The 20,145-nt window shown below is 41.4% G+C and overlaps 1 protein-coding gene across 1 annotated transcript in view; it reads left to right on the forward strand.

Moving 5' to 3' along the window:
- Positions 1–20,145, forward strand: part of slc6a11b (solute carrier family 6 member 11b) — a 91,076-nt gene that overhangs the window by 4,012 nt on the left and 66,919 nt on the right. The window contains exons 2-6 of the mRNA XM_052474240.1: positions 636–851; positions 4,429–4,563; positions 6,891–7,031; positions 9,904–9,985; positions 17,658–17,790. Of these exons, the coding sequence (XP_052330200.1) occupies positions 650–851; positions 4,429–4,563; positions 6,891–7,031; positions 9,904–9,985; positions 17,658–17,790 (693 nt within the window). The 5' untranslated portion in view covers positions 636–649. The remainder of the gene's footprint in view (positions 1–635; positions 852–4,428; positions 4,564–6,890; positions 7,032–9,903; positions 9,986–17,657; positions 17,791–20,145) is intronic.

The following is a 20,145-nucleotide window of genomic DNA, read 5'->3' on the forward strand; positions in this document are numbered from 1 at the left end:
GCAAACTTTGTGGAAATTAATATTTGTGTCATTCACAAAATTATTTTGGCCACGACTCTACTCTACTCCTACTCCTACTCTACTCTACTCTACTCTACTCTACTCTACTCTACTCTACTCTACTCTACTCTACTCTACTCTACTCTACTCTACTCTACTCTACTCTACTCTATTCCTCTCTACCATATTCTACTCTATTATATTATACTCTCTATTATACTCTATATTATACTCTACCGCTACTCTAACTCTGCTCTACTCTACTCACCTTTACTCTACCCTGTCCCTGGCCGTACTACTCTACTCTAACTCTACTCTCCTTTACTCTACTCTAACTCTACTCTCCTTTACTCTACTCTAATTCTACTCTCCTTTACTCTACCCTAACTATACTCTCCTCTCCTTTACTCTACTCTAATTCTACTCTACCCTGTCCCCGGCCGTACTACTCTCCTTTACTCTACTCTCCTTTACTCTACCCTAACTCTACTCTAACTCTACTCTACCCTGTCCCTGGCCGCCTCTCTCAGCTGCCTCATCATCAACATGCTTCAAAATCAAAATATCACTGTATAGCCTTAAACCAGAGGTTTAATCTAATTGAAGGAGTGTAAAATCGATTCGTTTAATTTCAGGCTGTTGCAACGCCATGACAGGCGAGAAGAAAGTCTCGGTAATCAATGGCAAACCAGAGGACGCCCTGGACTTCGAGGCAGCCAACGACAAGAAGCCGGTCAACGAGAGGGGCCACTGGAACAACAAGATTGAGTTTGTCCTGTCGGTGGCCGGAGAGATCATAGGGCTGGGAAACGTGTGGCGTTTCCCCTACCTGTGTTACAAGAATGGAGGAGGTAAGATATTCTACTGTATTATAGCAAATTCTGACTGGGACTGGAACCTGGGTCCAGCGACTAACAACCCAACATCTAAGCCATTACATGACTGTTCCTTTACCTGTGCTATAAGACTGGAGGAGGTAAGACATTGATTCAAACATGTTGTAGGTCATTAGGGGGGACTACACCGTAGCTGTTCTTCCATGAGATCATAGGGTTGTTATAACAACAGATGAGGTCAGATGTTCCCCGACCTCTGTTATAACAACAGAGGAGGTTAGATGTTCCCCGACCTCTGTTATAACAACAGAGGAGGTTAGATGTTCCCCGACCTCTGTTATAACAACAGAGGAGGTTAGATATTTCCCCGACCTCTGTTATAACAACAGATGAGGTCAGATGTTCCCCGACCTCTGTTATAACAACAGAGGAGGTCAGATATATCCCTACCTCTGTTATAACAACAGATGAGGTCAGATATATCCCTACCTCTGTTATAACAACAGAGGAGGTCAGATATATCCCGACCTCTGTTATAACAACAGAGGAGGTTAGATGTTCCCCGACCTCTGTTATAACAACAGAGGAGGTTAGATATTCCCCGACCTCTGTTATAACAACAGAGGAGGTCAGATATATCCCGACCTCTGTTATAACAACAGAGGAGGTCAGATATATCCCTACCTCTGTTATAACAACAGAGGAGGTCAGATGTTCCCCGACCTCTGTTATAACAACAGATGAGGTCAGATGTTCCCCGACCTCTGTTATAACAACAGATGAGGTCAGATGTTCCCCGACCTCTGTTATAACAACAGAGGAGGTCAGATGTTCCCCGACCTCTGTTATAACAACAGATGAGGTCAGATGTTCCCCGACCTCTGTTATAACAACAGAGGAGGTCAGATCTATCCCGACCTCTGTTATAACAACAGAGGAGGTCAGATGTTCCCCGACCTCTGTTATAACAACAGAGGAGGTCAGATATATCCCGACCTCTGTTATAACAACAGAGGAGGTCAGATGTTCCCCGACCTCTGTTATAACAACAGAGGAGGTTAGATGTTCCCCGACCTCTGTTATAACAACAGAGGAGGTTAGATATTTCCCCGACCTCTGTTATAACAACAGAGGAGGTCAGATGTTCCCCGACCTCTGTTATAACAACAGAGGAGGTCAGATATATCCCGACCTCTGTTATAACAACAGATGAGGTCAGATGTTCCCCGACCTCTGTTATAACAACAGAGGAGGTTAGATGTTCCCCGACCTCTGTTATAACAACAGAGGAGGTTAGATATTCCCCGACCTCTGTTATAACAACAGAGGAGGTCAGATATATCCCGACCTCTGTTATAACAACAGATGAGGTCAGATGTTCCCCGACCTCTGTTATAACAACAGAGGAGGTCAGATATATCCCGACCTCTGTTATAACAACAGAGGAGGTCAGATGTTCCCGACCTCTGTTATAACAACAGAGGTTAGATGTTCCCCCGACCTCTGTTATAACAACAGATGAGGTCAGATGTTCCCGACCTCTGTTATAACAACAGAGGAGGTCAGATATATCCCGACCTCTGTTATAACAACAGATGAGGTCAGATGTTCCCCGACCTCTGTTATAACAACAGAGGAGGTCAGATGTTCCCCGACCTCTGTTATAACAACAGATGAGGTCAGATGTTCCCCGACCTCTGTTATAACAACAGAGGAGGTCAGATCTATCCCGACCTCTGTTATAACAACAGAGGAGGTCAGATGTTCCCCGACCTCTGTTATAACAACAGAGGAGGTCAGATATTTAATTGTGTTGATGCAACTTCCAAGAGATTTAAACCTGTGTTGTAACAATGACATTGTAGCGGATTTGTATGTTAATCTGGTGGTTAATATGTGAACAAGCATTTCCCTACACCCTCAATAACATCTGCTAAACTGTACGTGACCAATAACATCTGCTAAACTGTACATGACCAATAACATCTGCTAACCATGTGACCAATAACATCTGCTAACCGTGTGACCAATAACATCTGCTAACCATGTGACCAATAACATCTGCTAAACTGTACGTGACCAATAACATCTGCTAACCATGTGACCAATAACATCTGCTAACCATGTGACCAATAACATCTGCTAACCATGTGACCAATAACATCTGCTAAACTGTACGTGACCAATAACATCTGCTAAACTGTACATGACCAATAACATCTGCTAACCGTGTGACCAATAACATCTGCTAAACTGTACGTGACCAATAACATCTGCTAACCATGTGACCAATAACATCTGCTAACCATGTGACCAATAACATCTGCTAAACTGTACGTGACCAATAACATCTGCTAACCATGTGACCAATAACATCTGCTAAACTGTACGTGACCAATAACATCTGCTAAACTGTACATGACCAATAACATCTGCTAACCGTGTGACCAATAACATCTGCTAACCGTGTGACCAATAACATCTGCTAACCATGTGACCAATAACATCTGCTAACCATGTGACCAATAACATCTGCTAACCATGTGACCAATAACATCTGCTAAACTGTACGTGACCAATAACATCTGCTAACCATGTGACCAATAACATCTGCTAACCATGTGACCAATAACATCTGCTAACCATGTGACCAATAACATCTGCTAAACTGTACGTGACCAATAACATCTGCTAACCATGTGACCAATAACATCTGCTAACCATGTGACCAATAACATCTGCTAACCATGTGACCAATAACATCTGCTAACCATGTGACCAATAACATCTGCTAACCATGTGACCAATAACATCTGCTAAACTGTACGTGACCAATAACATCTGCTAACCATGTGACCAATAACATCTGCTAACCATGTGACCAATAACATCTGCTAACCATGTGACCAATAACATCTGCTAACCATGTGACCAATAACATCTGCTAACCATGTGACCAATAACATCTGCTAAACTGTACGTGACCAATAACATCTGCTAACCATGTGACCAATAACATCTGCTAACCATGTGACCAATAACATCTGCTAACCATGTGACCAATAACATCTGCTAACCATGTGACCAATAACATCTGCTAACCATGTGACCAATAACATCTGCTAACCATGTGACCAATAACATCTGCTAACCATGTGACCACTAGTCCTTCTTTATTCAAGAAAGAGTCTTTTGAGTACTGTAAAAAACAGAATCTTCTAGGACTTTCAATATTATAATCTTCATTCAAAATGGCTTTTTTTTCTTACTCCAAGGAGTTTTCCGTGTCCGGGAAACTGGGCCCCATAATGTATAATTATTAAGAACCGTTCTTTTAACACTAGTCAACGTGCGTGTGTGTCTGTGTCTGTGTGTGTGTGTGTGTGTGTGTGTGTGTGTGTCTGTGTCTGTGTCTGTGTCTGTGTCTGTGTGTGTGTCTGTGTCTGTGTCTGTGTCTGTGTCTGTGTCTGTGTGTGTGTGTGTGTGTGTCTGTGTCTGTGTCTGTGTCTGTGTGTGTCTGTGTCTGTGTCTGTGTGTCTGTGACTGTGTGTGTGTGTGTGTGTGTCTGTGTGTGTGTGTGTGTGTTTTCCAGGTGCGTTCTTCGTACCATATATAATCTTCTTTATATGCTGTGGCATCCCGGTGTTCTTCCTGGAGACAGCTCTGGGACAGTTCACCAGCGAAGGAGGCATCACATGTTGGAGGAAATGCTGCCCGCTCTTTGAAGGTAATAATGCCTTTATTTATTTTATTTTTTCTTCTCGATTACAAAATAAATAATGTCATTAATGTCATTAAATAATTATATTTTGGTTCTATTATTAACACAAAAGTCAACTATTGTGTTTTATATTCCCTTCATAATGATAATAAAAACGAAATAAACAATCACCCTCTCGATTACAATCCTAGTTGAGTATTAGTTAAGTACTTATCCTGTCCTGGTGATTGTGCTGACTGTTCATGTTTATCTATCTTATGACCTATATGTCTTATGTCTTTAATTCAAGTAATGATTGATGTTATTTATCCAACGTAGTGAGAAAGGAAGTCAAATAATGTTTTATATTCATCTTTATGTAAATACTATCCATCCCATGCCGGTTTATTCTCTCTGTGTTTTTTCCTTCCGATGAATTTATATACCTGTATGTTCTGTATGTTCTGTGTGTTCTGTATGTTCTCTGTGTTCTGTATGTTCTGTGTGTTCTGTATGTTCTGTGTGTTCTGTGTGTTCTGTGTGTTCTATATGTTCTGTGTGTTCTGTGTTCTGTTCTGTATGTTCTGTATGTTCTCTGTGTTCTGTGTGTTCTGTGTGTTCAGTATGTTCTGTGTGTTTTGTATGTTCTGTGTGTTCTGTATGTTCTCTGTGTTCTGTATATTCTGTGTGTTCTGTATGTTCTGTGTGTTCTGTATGTTCTGTGTGTTCTGTATGTTCTGTGTGTTCTGTATGTTCTGTGTGTTCTGTGTGTTCTGTGTGTTCTGTGTGTTCTGTATGTTCTGTGTGTTCTGTATGTTCTGTGTGTTCTGTATGTTCTGTGTGTTCTGTGTGTTCTGTATGTTCTGTGTGTTCTGTATGTTCTGTGTGTTCTGTATGTTCTGTGTGTTCTGTATGTTCTGTGTGTTCTGTGTGTTCTGTGTGTTCTGTATGTTCTGTGTGTTCTGTATGTTCTGTGTGTTCTGTATGTTCTGTATGTTCTGTATGTTCTGTGTGTTCTGTGTGTTCTGTATGTTCTGTATGTTCTGTATGTTCTGTGTGTTCTGTATGTTCTGTGTGTTCTGTGTGTTCTGTGTGTTCTGTATGTTCTGTGTGTTCTGTATGTTCTGTGTGTTCTGTATGTTCTCTATGTTCTGTATGTTCTGTGTGTTCTGTGTTTGTTTAAACCTTCCTGAGTATTTTCTCTCTCTCTGTCCCGCTGAACAGCTCATAGACTCCTATCTCCTGTTTCTGTAGTGAGGCAGCTTGATGTACCAGGACACCCCCTGGACAGGACACTAGTCTATCTCCTGTTTCTGTAGTGAGGCAGCACACCTCCTGGACAGGACATTTACATTTACATTTAAGTCATTGGGGGCCAGGACACTAGTCTATCTCCTGTTTCTGTAGTGAGACAGCTTGATGTACCAGGACACCCCTGGACAGGACACTAGTCTATCTCCTGTTTCTGTAGTGAGGCAGCTTGATGTACAGGACACCCCTGGACAGGACACTAGTCTATCTCCTGTTTCTGTAGTGAGGCAGCTTGATGTACCAGGACACCCCTGGACAGGACACTAGTCTATCTCCTGTTTCTATAGTGAGACAGCTTGATGTACCAGGACACCCCCTGGTCTGTTTCATGCCTGTGTAATCTCCCTGTCTGTTTCATGCCTGTGTAATCTCCCTGTCTGTTTCATGCCTGTGTAATCTCTCTGTCTGTTTCATGCCTGTGTAATATCTCTGTTTGTTCATGCCTGTGTAATCTCTCTGTCTGTTTCATGCCTGTGTAATATCTCTGTTTGTTCATGCCTGTGTAATCTCTTTGTCTGTTTCATGCCTGTGTAATCCCTGTCTGTTTCATGCCTGTGTAATCTCTCTGTTTGTTCATGCCTGTGTAATCTCTCTTGTCTGTTTCATGCCTGTGTAATCTCTCTGTTTGTTCATGCCTGTGTAATCTCTCTGTTTGTTCATGCCTGTGTAATCTCTCTTGTCTGTTTCATGCCTGTGTAATCTCTCTGTCTGTTTCTGCCTTGTAATCTCTGTCTGTTTCATGCCTGTGTAATCTCTGTCTGTTTCATGCCTGTGTAATCTCTGTCTGTTTCATGCCTGTGTAATCTCTCTGTCTGTTTCATGCCTGTGTAATCTCTCTGTCTGTTTCATGCCTGTGTAATCTCTCTGTCTGTTTCATGCCTGTGTAATCTCTCTGTCTGTTTCATGCCTGTGTAATCTCTCTGTCTGTTTCATGCCTGTGTAATCTCTCTGTCTGTTTCATGCCTGTGTAATCTCTGTCTGTTTCATGCCTGTGTAATCTCTGTCTGTTTCATGCCTGTGTAATCTCCCTGTCTGTTCTACAGGTATTGGCTATGCGACCCAGGTGATCGTGGCCCATTTGAATGTGTATTATGTGGTTATCCTGTCCTGGGCTATCTTCTACCTGTTCAACTGCTTCACCACGGAGCTACCCTGGGCCTCGTGTGATCACTACTGGAACACAGGTGAGAACACACCTGTTCCGTTGAGACCCATAATGCATCCTGCTTCACCTGGGTCCTACTTATAAAAAATAAAATAAAAACATTTATTCTATTCTATTATATTCTAGTCTATTCTATTCTAGTGTATTATATTATATTATAGTCTATTCTAGTGTATTATATTATATTATAGTCTATTCTATTCTTGTGTATTCTATTATATTCTAGTCTAGTCTAGTCTGACCATCTACCTCCATGTTGTTCAATACTGAATATGTTCACTGTCTGTTTCCTTGTAGAGAACTGTGATATGTTCCCTGTTTCCTAGTAGAGAACTGTGATATGTTCCCTGTTTCCTAGTAGAGAACTGTGATATGTTCCCTGTTTCCTAGTAGAGAACTGTGATATGTTCCCTGTTTCCTAGTAGAGAACTGTGATATGTTCCCTGTTTCCTAGTAGAGAACTGTGATATGTTCCCTGTTTCCTAGTAGAGAACTGTGATATGTTCCCTGTTTCCTTGTAGAGAACTGTGATATGTTCCCTGTTTCCTAGTAGAGAACTGTGATATGTTCCCTGTTTCCTAGTAGAGAACTGTGATATGTTCCCTGTTTCCTAGTAGAGAACTGTGATATGTTCCCTGTTTCCTTGTAGAGAACTGTGATATGTTCCCTGTTTCCTAGTAGAGAACTGTGATATGTTCCCTGTTTCCTTGTAGAGAACTGTGATATGTTCCCTGTTTCCTAGTAGAGAACTGTGATATGTTCCCTGTTTCCTAGTAGAGAACTGTGATATGTTCACTGTTTCCTAGTAGAGAACTGTGATATGTTCCCTGTTTCCTAGTAGAGAACTGTGATATGTTCCCTGTTTCCTAGTAGAGAACTGTGATATGTTCCCTGTTTCCTAGTAGAGAACTGTGATATGTTCCCTGTTTCCTAGTAGAGAACTGTGATATGTTCACTGTTTCCTAGTAGAGAACTGTGATATGTTCCCTGTTTCCTAGTAGAGAACTGTGATATGTTCACTGTTTCCTAGTAGAGAACTGTGATATGTTCACTGTCTGTTTCCTTGTAGAGAACTGTGATATGTTCCCTGTTTCCTAGTAGAGAACTGTGATATGTTCCCTGTTTCCTAGTAGAGAACTGTGATATGTTCACTGTTTCCTAGTAGAGAACTGTGATATGTTCACTGTCTGTTTCCTTGTAGAGAACTGTGATATGTTCCCTGTTTCCTAGTAGAGAACTGTGATATGTTCCCTGTTTCCTAGTAGAGAACTGTGATATGTTCCCTGTTTCCTAGTAGAGAACTGTGATATGTTCCCTGTTTCCTAGTAGAGAACTGTGATATGTTCTCTGTCTGTTTCCTAGTAGAGAACTGTGATATGTTCCCTGTTTCCTAGTAGAGAACTGTGATATGTTCCCTGTTTCCTAGTAGAGAACTGTGATATGTTCCCTGTTTCCTAGTAGAGAACTGTGATATGTTCCCTGTTTCCTAGTAGAGAACTGTGATATGTTCCCTGTTTCCTAGTAGAGAACTGTGATATGTTCTCTGTCTGTTTCCTAGTAGAGAACTGTGATATGTTTCTGTTTCCTAGTAGAGAACTGTGATATGTTCCCTGTTTCCTTGTAGAGAACTGTGATATGTTCCCTGTTTCCTTGTAGAGAACTGTGATCTGTTCCCTGTCTGTTTCCTTGTAGAGAACTGTGATATGTTCCCTGTTTCCTTGTAGAGAACTGTGATATGTTCCTGTTTCCTAGTAGAGAACTGTGATATGTTCCCTGTTTCCTAGTAGAGAACTGTGATATGTTCCCTGTTTCCTAGTAGAGAACTGTGATATGTACCCTGTTTCCTTGTAGAGAACTGTGATATGTTCCCTGTTTCCTAGTAGAGAACTGTGATATGTTCACTGTCTGTTTCCTAGTAGAGAACTGTGATATGTTCACTGTTTCCTAGTAGAGAACTGTGATATGTTCCCTGTTTCCTAGTAGAGAACTGTGATATGTTCCCTGTTTCCTAGTAGAGAACTGTGATATGTTCCCTGTTTCCTAGTAGAGAACTGTGATATGTTCCCTGTTTCCTAGTAGAGAACTGTGATATGTTCCCTGTTTCCTAGTAGAGAACTGTGATATGTTCCCTGTTTCCTAGTAGAGAACTGTGATATGTTCCCTGTTTCCTAGTAGAGAACTGTGATATGTTCCCTGTTTCCTAGTAGCGAACTGTGATATGTTCTCTGTTTCTGTTTCCTAGTAGAGAACTGTGATATGTTGCCTGTTTCCTAGTAGAGAACTGTGATCTGTTCCCTGTTTCCTAGTAGAGAACTGTGATATGTTCCCTGTTTCCTAGTAGATAACTGTGATATGTTCACTGTTTCCTAGTAGAGAACTGTGATATGTTCACTGTTTCCTAGTAGAGAACTGTGATATGTTCACTGTTTCCTTGTAGAGAACTGTGATATGTTCCCTGTTTCCTAGTAGAGAACTGTGATATGTTCACTGTTTCCTAGTAGAGAACTGTGATATGTTCTCTGTTTCTGTTTCCTAGTAGAGAACTGTGATATGTTGCCTGTTTCCTAGTAGAGAACTGTGATATGTTCCCTGTTTCCTAGTAGAGAACTGTGATATGTTTCCTGTTTCCTTGTAGAGAACTGTGATATGTTCACTGTTTCCTAGTAGAGAACTGTGATATGTTCCCTGTTTCCTAGTAGAGAACTGTGATATGTTCCCTGTTTCCTAGTAGAGAACTGTGATATGTTCCCTGTTTCCTAGTAGAGAACTGTGATATGTTCACTGTTTCCTAGTAGAGAACTGTGATATGTTCCCTGTTTCCTTGTAGAGAACTGTGATATGTTCCCTGTTTCCTAGTAGAGAACTGTGATATGTTCACTGTTTCCTTGTAGAGAACTGTGTCGATTTCCAGAGGAACGGCACCAATTTCACCTTCAACCCCAACTCCACCTCGCCTGTTGTAGAGTTCTGGGAGTGAGTACATTGTTTTATAATATATACATACTGTATGTATAGTATCAGCATCTAGGCTAGTACCACAACCGGCCGTGATTGGGAGTCCCATGGGATGGCTCACAATTGGCCCAGCGTCGTGCGGATTTGGCCGGTGTAGTGCTGTCATTGTAAATAACGACTTGCCGAGTTAAAGAAAGGATAAATTAAAACATAAAATTATATTTACATTGATACTGCACGTATAGCTGAACTATATTATATACTATATTATATAGCTGAACTATACTATATAGCTGAATTATACTATATTATATAGCTGAACTTTACTATATAGCTGAACTATATATACTATACTATATAGCTGAATTATACTATATTATATAGCTGAACTGTACTATATAGCTGAAGTATACTATACTATATAGCTGAACTTTACTATATAGCTGAAGTATACTATACTATATAGCTGAACTATACTATATAGCTGAATTATACTATACTATATAGCTGAATTATACTATATTATATAGCTGAACTTTACGATATAGCTGAAGTATACTATACTATATAGCTGAACTTTACTATATAGCTGAAGTATACTATACTATATAGCTGAACTATACTATACTATATAGCTGAAGTATACTATACTATATAGCTGAACTATACTATATAGCTGAAGTATACTATACTATATAGCTGAACTATACTATACTATATAGCTGAAGTATACTATACTATATAGCTGAACTATACTATATAGCTGAATTATACTATACTATATAGCTGAATTATACTATACTATATAGCTGAACTATACTATACTATATAGCTGAATTATACTATATTATATAGCTGAACTTTACTATATAGCTGAACTATACTATACTATATAGCTGAACTATACTATATAGCTGAATTATACTATACTATATAGCTGAATTATACTATACTATATAGCTGAATTATACTCTATAGCCGAACTACACCATACTATATAGCTGAACTATACTATATAGCTGAAGTATACTATATAGCCGAACTACACCATACTATATAACTGAATTATACTATACTATATAGCTGAACTATACTATATAGCTGAATTATACTCTATAGCCGAACTACACCATACTGTATAGCTGAACTATACTATATAGCTGAAGTATACTATATAGCCGAACTACACCATACTATATAGCTGAATTATACTATACTATATAGCTGAAGTATACTATATAGCTGAATTATACTATACTATATAGCTGAACTATACTATATAGCTGAATTATACTCTATAGCCGAACTACACCATACTGTATAGCTGAACTATACTATATAGCTGAAGTATACTATATAGCCGAACTACACCATACTGTATAGCTGAACTATATTCATGGGTTGCACATCGGTCACAGGTCACATCCCACCATTGGTGTAAGTGCTCCTAAGACGTCTCAGATTTAGTTTTGCCTGACATTCTTTACATAAGCTACTGTAGCTGTATTTGTATTTATTAGGGATCCCCATTAGTTCCTGCCAAGGTAGCAGCTAATCTTCCTGGGGTTTATTATGGATGCCCATTAGTTCCTGCCAAGGTAGCAGCTACTCTTCCTGGGGTTTATTATGGAACCCCATTAGTTCCAGCCAAGGCAGCAGCTACTCTTCCTGGGGTTTATTAAGGATCCCCATTAGCTCCTGGGGTTTATTATGGATCCCCATTAGTTCCAGCCAAGGCAGCAGCTACTCTTCCTGGGGTTTATTATGGATCCATATGAGTTCCTGCCAAGGCAGCAGCTACTCTTCCTGGGGTTTATTATGGATCCTCATTAGTTCCTGGGGTTTATTATGGATCCCCATTAGTTCCAGCCAAGGCAGCAGCTACTCTTCCTGGGGTTTATTATGGATCCATATGAGTTCCTGCCAAGGCAGCAGCTACTCTTCCTGGGGTTTATTATGGATCCCCATTAGTTCCTGTCAAGGCAGCAGCTACTCTTCCTGGGGTTTATTATGGATCCTCATTAGTTCTTGCTAAGGCAGCAGCTACTCTTCCTGGTGTTTATTATGGATCCCCATTAGTTCCTGTCAAGGCAGCAGCTACTCTTCCTGGGTTTTATTATGGATCCCCATTAGTTCCTGTCAAGGCAGCAGCTACTCTTCCTGGGGTTTATTATGGATCCTCATTAGTTCCTGCCAAGGCAGCAGCTACTCTTCCTGGGGTTTATTATGGATCCCCATTAGTTCCTGCCAAGGCAGCAGCTACTCTTCCTGGGGTTTATTATGGATCCCCATTAGTTCCTGACAAGGCAGCAGCTACTCTTCCTGGGGTTTATTATGGATCCCCATTAGTTCCTGCCAAGACAGCAGCTACTCTTCCTGGTTTATTATGGATCCTCATGCTAATTGAAGATATGGCAAATAGGAGTGTCAATATCGTCCGGTATTTTCCTCAGTAATTTTTAATCCAAGTTGTCAGACCCCAGTGGCTTGTCATTCTTGATAGACGACAATAATTTGTTCACTTCTTCCACACTCACTTTACAGAATTCAAATTTACAATGATTGTATTTCATAATTTAATCAGTTATACTTGGATGTGTAGTGTCAGTGTTTGTTGCTGGCATGTCATGCCTAAATTTGCTAATATTGCCAATTAAACAAATTATTAAAGTAATTGGCAATATCAGTGGGGTTTTGTGATGAATGGGCCATCTGATTCAATGAATGAGGGAGCTGAGTTTGCCTTTTTGCCCAAAATGTCATTCAAAATGTCATGTGAGGTGCTCCAAAGCTTTTTGTTATCATTCTTTGTCATTTATCTTTGTTTCATAGTGTAGTTTCTTCTTCTTTTTATTCAGTTTAGTCACATGCTTTATCAATTTGCAGTACCTTTGCCAATCGGTTGTGCAGCCAGACTTTTTTGACATTCCTTTTGCATCATCCCTCTCAACCATACTATTTTTCAATTCCTCATCAATCCATGGGGATTTAACTGGTTTTAGTCATTTTCTTAATGGGATTATGCTTATTAGTAACTGGAATAAGTAATTTCATGAATGTGTCTGGTGCAGCGTCTGTTTGCTCCTCATTACACACCACAGACCAGCAAATATGCTTTGCATCAACAACATAGGAATCACTACTAAACATATTGTATGACCTCATAGACACTATATTAGTCCCAGCCTTTGAAACTTTGGGATAATGTACATTTGCTGAAGCATTATGATGACTCAGTGTCTCAATGGTGGGGATTAACTGAGCTGGGTTTGGGTCATTGATAAATCATTGTCTCAACGCAGCCTTATAATGCTGGGAAATGATCCAGGAACACAAATGATGTGGGTGGATCCCATCTTCCTTATAAAACAAGCTTTGTTTCCAGAAGGTATCAAAATGGTCAATAAATGTTACACCCACAGAACTGCAATAGTCTGGTAGCCAGTTATGGAGGGATACAAGTCTGCTGAACCATTCAATGTCACGATTTAGGGAGGGCAGATGGCCAGATATTATGGGGCGTTTGTTGGTGTCAAGCAGAGACCCAATCAGTTCTGTAATCCATCTTCAGCTGTTCTGAGCTGTCCTTCATAATGTCCTTGAATCCCACACGAACTATGATAGACTCAATTTCCTGATGCAGGTTTAAAGTGTTTGGGAGCAGTTTATTGATGTCCTGATGCAGGTTTATAATGTTGGGGAGCAGATGATTGATTTCCTGATGCAGGTTTATAATGTTAGGGAGCAGATTATTGATTTCCTGATGCAGGTTTATAATGTCCGGGAGCAGCTTATTGATGTCCTGATGCAGGTTTATAATGTTGGGGAGCAGATTATTGATGTCCTGATGCAGGTTTATCACGTTAGGGAGAAGATTATTGATTTCCTGATGCAGGTTTATAATGTTAGGGAGCAGATTATTGATGTCCTGATGCAGGTTTATAATGTTGGGGAGCAGATTATTGATGTCCTGATGCAGGTGTATAATGTTAGGGAGCAGATTATTGATGTCCTGATGGAACTCCGGATTGGAACATTGGAACTCCGGATTGGAACATTGGAACTCCGGATTGGAACATTGGAACTCCGGATTGGAACATTGGAAATCCGGATTGGAACATTGGAACTCCGGATTGGAACATTGGAACTCCGGATTGGAACATTGGAACTCCGGATTGGAACATTGGAACTCCGGATTGGAACATTGGAACTCCGGATTGGAACATTGGAACTCCGGATTGGAACATTGGAACTCCGGATTGGAACATTGGAACTCCGGATTGGAACATTGGAACTCCGGATTGTCAGTATTGTCCCACATAAGAACGTAGTAAACACAGCTTCTACAACGCTGGAAACATTCGTTAGCTTTTCCAGGCGAAGCGGGCTCCATTGCAACCTAGCTAGCTGTATCCCTGTGGCTACTGTATGCGTAGCCAGTCTATTGTGACTGTGACACCAGCAGATATTCAAGTAAATTCCATTTCAATTCTAGTCAATTCAGGAAGTGCAATGAATTTCCAATTCCAATTATTTCCAATGCTTTTCAATGAGCAAATTCTGGAATTGGAATTAGTTTTTTTTATTCTGAATTGACTGGAATTGAAACGCACATGATCCCAATCCTGGGCTCCAGTATATTAGTGTATATGCAGACAGCCTACTGTTGGTTTGGCTACAGTACTCTGTGGTCCTTCTGTAGCTCAGTTGGTAGAGCATGGCGCTTGTAACGCCAGGGTAGTGGGTTCGATTCCCGGGACCACCCATACGTAGAATGTATGCACACATGACTGTAAGTCGCTTTGGATAAAAGCGTCTGCTAAATGGCATATATATATATATAAAACGGTGGGAAACTCAGTGTGAAACCCTAAGAGCACTGACAACAATTTGCTGTAGCCTACGATTGACATACTTAACCATTTCCCTGATAATTTGTCAGTCATTTTAAATGGTTCTATGTCTACCAGCGTCAGTGTATGTCTCTTGCACAGCCGGAGATGTTATGATGTGGAGACAAATCTGTTCGTGTCAGCATGTTGTGTTGTTGGGAGCAGGATTTCCTGTCTCGCTGCCAAAGGGCAGGCGGCCATAGAGGAGATGGCAAGGCTACTGTATCACTGCGAGGCTCTGCCCCAAATGTCACACTATTTCCTATATAGTGCACTACCCATAGGGCCAAAAGTTGTGCACTATATAGGGAATAGGGTGTGTTTTTTGGGGGGGAGACACACAGGCAGCTATTAAGGATATGAAATGCTACTGTATGATATCTCTCTGAACCTGGACAATCGATGACCGGACTATAGGAGTGATGCCAAACAGCTAGCTAACGCTCATAGCCATCTACTCTAGGAGCAGGTTGAGTCAAAATACCGTAGCAAAACCCTGTTTGGTTACCTAGCTTATCACATCATATTCAGAGGTTAGCCTATCCTATGGCTAGCTTATTCAGAGATTAGCCTATCCTATGGTTAGCTTATTCAGAGGTTAGCCTATCCTATGGTTAGCCTATTCAGAGGTTAGCCTATCCTATGGTTAGCTTATTCAGAGGTTAGCCTATCCTATGGTTAGCCTATTCAGAGGTTAGCCTATCCTATGGCTAGCTTATTCAGAGGTTAGCCTATCCTATGGTTAGCCTATTCAGAGGTTAGCCTATCCTATGGTTAGCTTATTCAGAGGTTAGCCTATCCTATGGTTAGCCTATTCAGAGGTTAGCCTATCCTATGGTTAGCTTATTCAGAGGTTAGCCTATCCTATGGTTAGCCTATTCAGAGGTTAGCCTATCCTATGGTTAGCCTATCCTATGGTTAGCCTATTCAGAGGTTAGCCTATCCTATGGTTAGCCTATCCTATGGTTAGCCTATTCAGAGGTTAGCCTATCCTATGGTTAGCCTATTCAGAGGTTAGCCTATCCTATGGTTAGCCTATTCAGAGGTTAGTCTATCCTATGGTTGGCCTATTCAGAGGTTAGCCTATCCTATGGTTAGCCTATTCAGAGGTTAGCCTATCCTATGGTTAGCCTATCCTATGGTTAGCCTATTCAGAGGTTAGCCTATCCTATGGTTAGCCTATTCAGAGGTTAGTCTATCCTATGGTTGGCCTATTCAGAGGTTAGCCTATCCTATGCTTAGCCTATTCAGAGGTTAGCCTATTCAGAGGTTTGTCTATCCTATGGTTGGCCTATTCATAGGTTAGCCTATCCTAAGGTTAGCCTATTCAGAGGTTAGCCTATCCTATGGTTAGCCTATCCTATGGTTAGCCTATTCAGAGGTTAGCCTATCCTATGGTTAGCGTAGTCAGAGGTTAGCCTATCCTATGGTTAGCCTATTCAGAGGTTAGCCTATCCTATGGTTAGCATTTACATTTACATTTAAGTCATTTAGCAGACGCTCTTATCCAGAGCGTAGTCAGAGGTTAGCCTATCCTATGGTTAGCCTATTCAGAGGTTAGCCTATCCTATGGTTAGCCTATTCAGAGGTTAGCCTATCCTATGGTTAGCCTATTCAGAGGTTAGCCTATCCTATGGTTAGCGTAGTCAGAGGTTAGCCTATCCTATGGTTAGCCTATTCAGAGGTTAGCCTATCCTATGGTTAGCCTATTCAGAGGTTAGCCTATCCTATGGTTAGCCTATTCAGAGGTTAGCCTATGCTATGGTTAGCGTAGTCAGAGGTTAGCCTATCCCACTGTAGCTCTCCCAGATTGAGCCAGAGTAGGAGTTTGAATCAGCTGGCTAACCAGTTTCCTACACTTTTACAGATGTAGTACCTTCAGTTGATCATCCTGTTGTTGCAGGAATTTTCCTACGCAGCCGGAAATGAAAACTTGTAGTGTATTCAATAGTTTGTCGTTTCCACTTTAGAATTTCAGACTTGATTTGCCCTAATGAAAAATGTATCAACCCCTATACAAAACATGTCCATTAATTATAATCCACAATTCGCGTTTCCTGTTGCTGCAGGTTTATTTATCTGCAAAAACTGGCTCAAATAACGACATGGCATCTGTACTATAATCTGGTGTTCATGGAGAATTGACAACAACTAAGTGTTGTGTAAGTGGCAGCATACTAGTTTCATGCTAATTACAGTATTGAGATGTCACATTTTACAGTATAATAGTTTCATGCTAATTACAGTATCGTCATGTCATATTTTACAGTATACTAGTTTCATGCTAATTACAATGTCGTCATGTCACATTTCAGAAAGTGTTGCTAGTTTTGTGAGGTCAGTATTGTCCGTTCATGGACTCCATGGCAGCCATATTGAAATACAATGAAGTCACTTGGTATTCCCTGTTGATGTCTTTCTGGCCTGGTCCCAAACCTTAAGAGTTGAACCAGGGCCGGTCCCAAATCTGCATGTCATATCTTGCCAACGCGTATGGTCATTGACATGCATGACAAACACTTTCTATATATTTTTATTTATTTTACCTTTATTTAACCAGGCAAGTCAGTTAAGAACAAATTCTTATTTTCAATGACGGCCTAGGAACAGTGGGTTAACTGCCTGTTCAAGGGCAGAACGACAGATTTTGTACCTTGTCAGCTCAGGGATTTGAACTTGCAACCTTTCGGTTACTAGTCCAATGCTCTAACCACTAGGCTACCCTGTGAGATATTGAGATATTTTATTAATTGTGTGTCTTTCCTGATATGTTTTTTTTGTCGTCGTTGCTGAAACAGACGTCGTGTCCTCAAGATCTCCAGTGGGATTGAACACATCGGGAAACTACGCTGGGAACTGGCTCTGTGTCTGGCTCTGGCTTGGGTCATCTGCTACTTCTGCATATGGAAAGGGCCCAAATCCACCGGAAAGGTAAAACATTTTACCTATAACAGTCAAACCTTATTGCGGAACATTGCCTTTAGATTTCGATCGAGCGATTAAGAAGATCTTTCTCGTTACAGTTAAGTATTGACTTGCTAATTGTTTACTCCATGTGTAACTCTGTGTTGTTTGTTCACACTGCTATGCTTTATCTTGGCCAGGTCGCAGTTGCAAATGAGAACTTGTTCTCAACTAGCCTACCTGGTTAAATAAAGGTGAAATAAAAAATAAAATAAAAAAACAGTATTGAATTGAGTTACGTGGAAGGTTCTACTACTCTTTGAACAGGGATCTCAGTATTAGACTTCACTCTTGGTGACAAGATCACTGCAATATCACTGCATATCACTGCAATATCTTACCAGTTGTGTGAAATGGAAATGTGTGTGTGTGTGTGGAGGGGGGGTGGCAATGAGTTGGGTAATACCTGTTAAGAATAAGAAATAAAAGTAACAAGTAATTAAAGAACAGCAGTAAAATAACAATAGCGAGACTATAAACAGGGGGTACTGGTACAGAGTCAATTTGCAGGGGCACAGATGTCGAACTAATTGAGAAAATATATACATGTAGGTAGAGTTATTGAAGTGACTATTCATTGACAATAACAGACAGTAGCAGAAGCGTAGGAGGGGGGTGCAAATAGTCTAGGTAGCCATTTGATTAGATGTTCAGGAGTCTTATGGCTTGGGGGTGGAAGCTGTTTAGAAGCCTCTTGGACCTAGACTTGGCGCTCCGGTACCGCTTGCCGTGTGGTAGCAGAGAGAACAGTATATGACTAGGGTGGCTGGAGTCTTTGTCAATTATTAGGGCCTTCCTCTGACTCCGCCTGGTATAGAGGTCCTGGATACTGGGCCGTACGCACTACCCTCTGTAGTGCCTTGCGGTCGGAGGCCGAACAGTTGCCATACCAGGCAGTGATGCAACCCGTCAGGATGCTCTCGATGGTGCAGCTGTAGAACCTTTTGAGGATCTGAGGACCCATGCCAAATCTTTTCAGTCTCCTGAGGAGGAGTAGGTTTTGTCGTGCCCTCTTCATGACTGTCTTGGTGTGTTTGGACCGTTCTAGTTTGTTAGTGATGTGGACGCCAAGGAACTTGAAGCTCTCAAACTGCTCCACTACAGCCCCGTCGATGAGAATGGGGGCGTGCTCGGTCCTCCTTATCCTGTAGTCCACAATCATCTCCAATTGTCTTGATCACGTTGAGGGAGAGGTTTGTAGACCTGGCACTACACTACCAGGTCTCTGACCATCGTTGTCGTTGTCGGTGATCAGGCCTACCACTGTTGTGTCATCGGCAAACTTAATGATGGTGTTGGAGTCGTGCCTGGCCATGCAGTCATGAGTGAACTGAACAGGGAGTACAGGAGGGGACTGAGCACGCACCCCTGAGTGGTCCCCGTGTTGAGGATCAGCGTGGCGGATGTTTTTGTTACCTCCCCTTACCACCTGGAGGAGGCCCGTCAGGAAGTCCAGAATCCAGTTGCAGAGTGAGGTGTTTAGTCCCAGCGTAGTGATGAGCTTTGAGGGCACTATGGTGTTGAACACTGAGCTGTAGTCAATGAATAGCATTTCTCACATAGGTGTTCATTTTGTCCAGGTGGGAAAGGGTAGTGTGGAGTGCAATAGAGATTCCGTCATCTGTGGATCTGTTGGGGCGGTATGTGAATTGGAGTGGGTCCAGGGTTTCTGGGATGATGATGTTGATGTGAGCCATGACCAGCCTTTAAAAGCCCTTCATGGCTACAGACGTGAGTGCTACGGGTCGGTAGTCATTTAGGCAGGTTACCTTAGTGTTCTTGGGACTATGGTGGTCTGCTTGAAACATGTTGGTATTACAGACTCGGACAGGGAGAGGTTAAAAATGTCAGTGAAGACACTTGCCAGTTGGTTAGCGCATGCTCAGAGTCCACATCCTGGTAATCTGTCTGGCCCTGCGGCCTTGTGAATGTTGACCTGTTTAAAGGTTTTACTTACATCGGCTGTGGAGAGCGTGATCACACAGTCGTCCGGAACAGCTGATGCTCTCATTCATATTTCAGTGTTTCTTGCCTAGAAGCGAGCATAGAAGTTATTTAACTCATCTTGTAGGCTCGTGTCACTTGGCAGCTCTCGGCTGTCCTTTACTTTTAGTCTGTAATAGTTTGCAAGCCCTGGCACATCAGACGAGCTTCGGAGCCGTTGTAGTATTCAATCTTATTCCTGTATTGATGCTTTGCCTGTTTGATGGTTCGTCGGAGGGCTTAGTGGGATTTCTTATAAGCTTCCAGGTTAGAGTCCTGCTCCTTGAAAGCGGCAGCTTTATGCTTTTGCTTAGTGCGATTGTTGTCTGTAATCCATGG

This window comes from Oncorhynchus keta, chromosome 21 (genome assembly GCF_023373465.1).
Source record: "Oncorhynchus keta strain PuntledgeMale-10-30-2019 chromosome 21, Oket_V2, whole genome shotgun sequence".
Taxonomy (NCBI): Eukaryota; Metazoa; Chordata; class Actinopteri; order Salmoniformes; family Salmonidae; genus Oncorhynchus; species Oncorhynchus keta.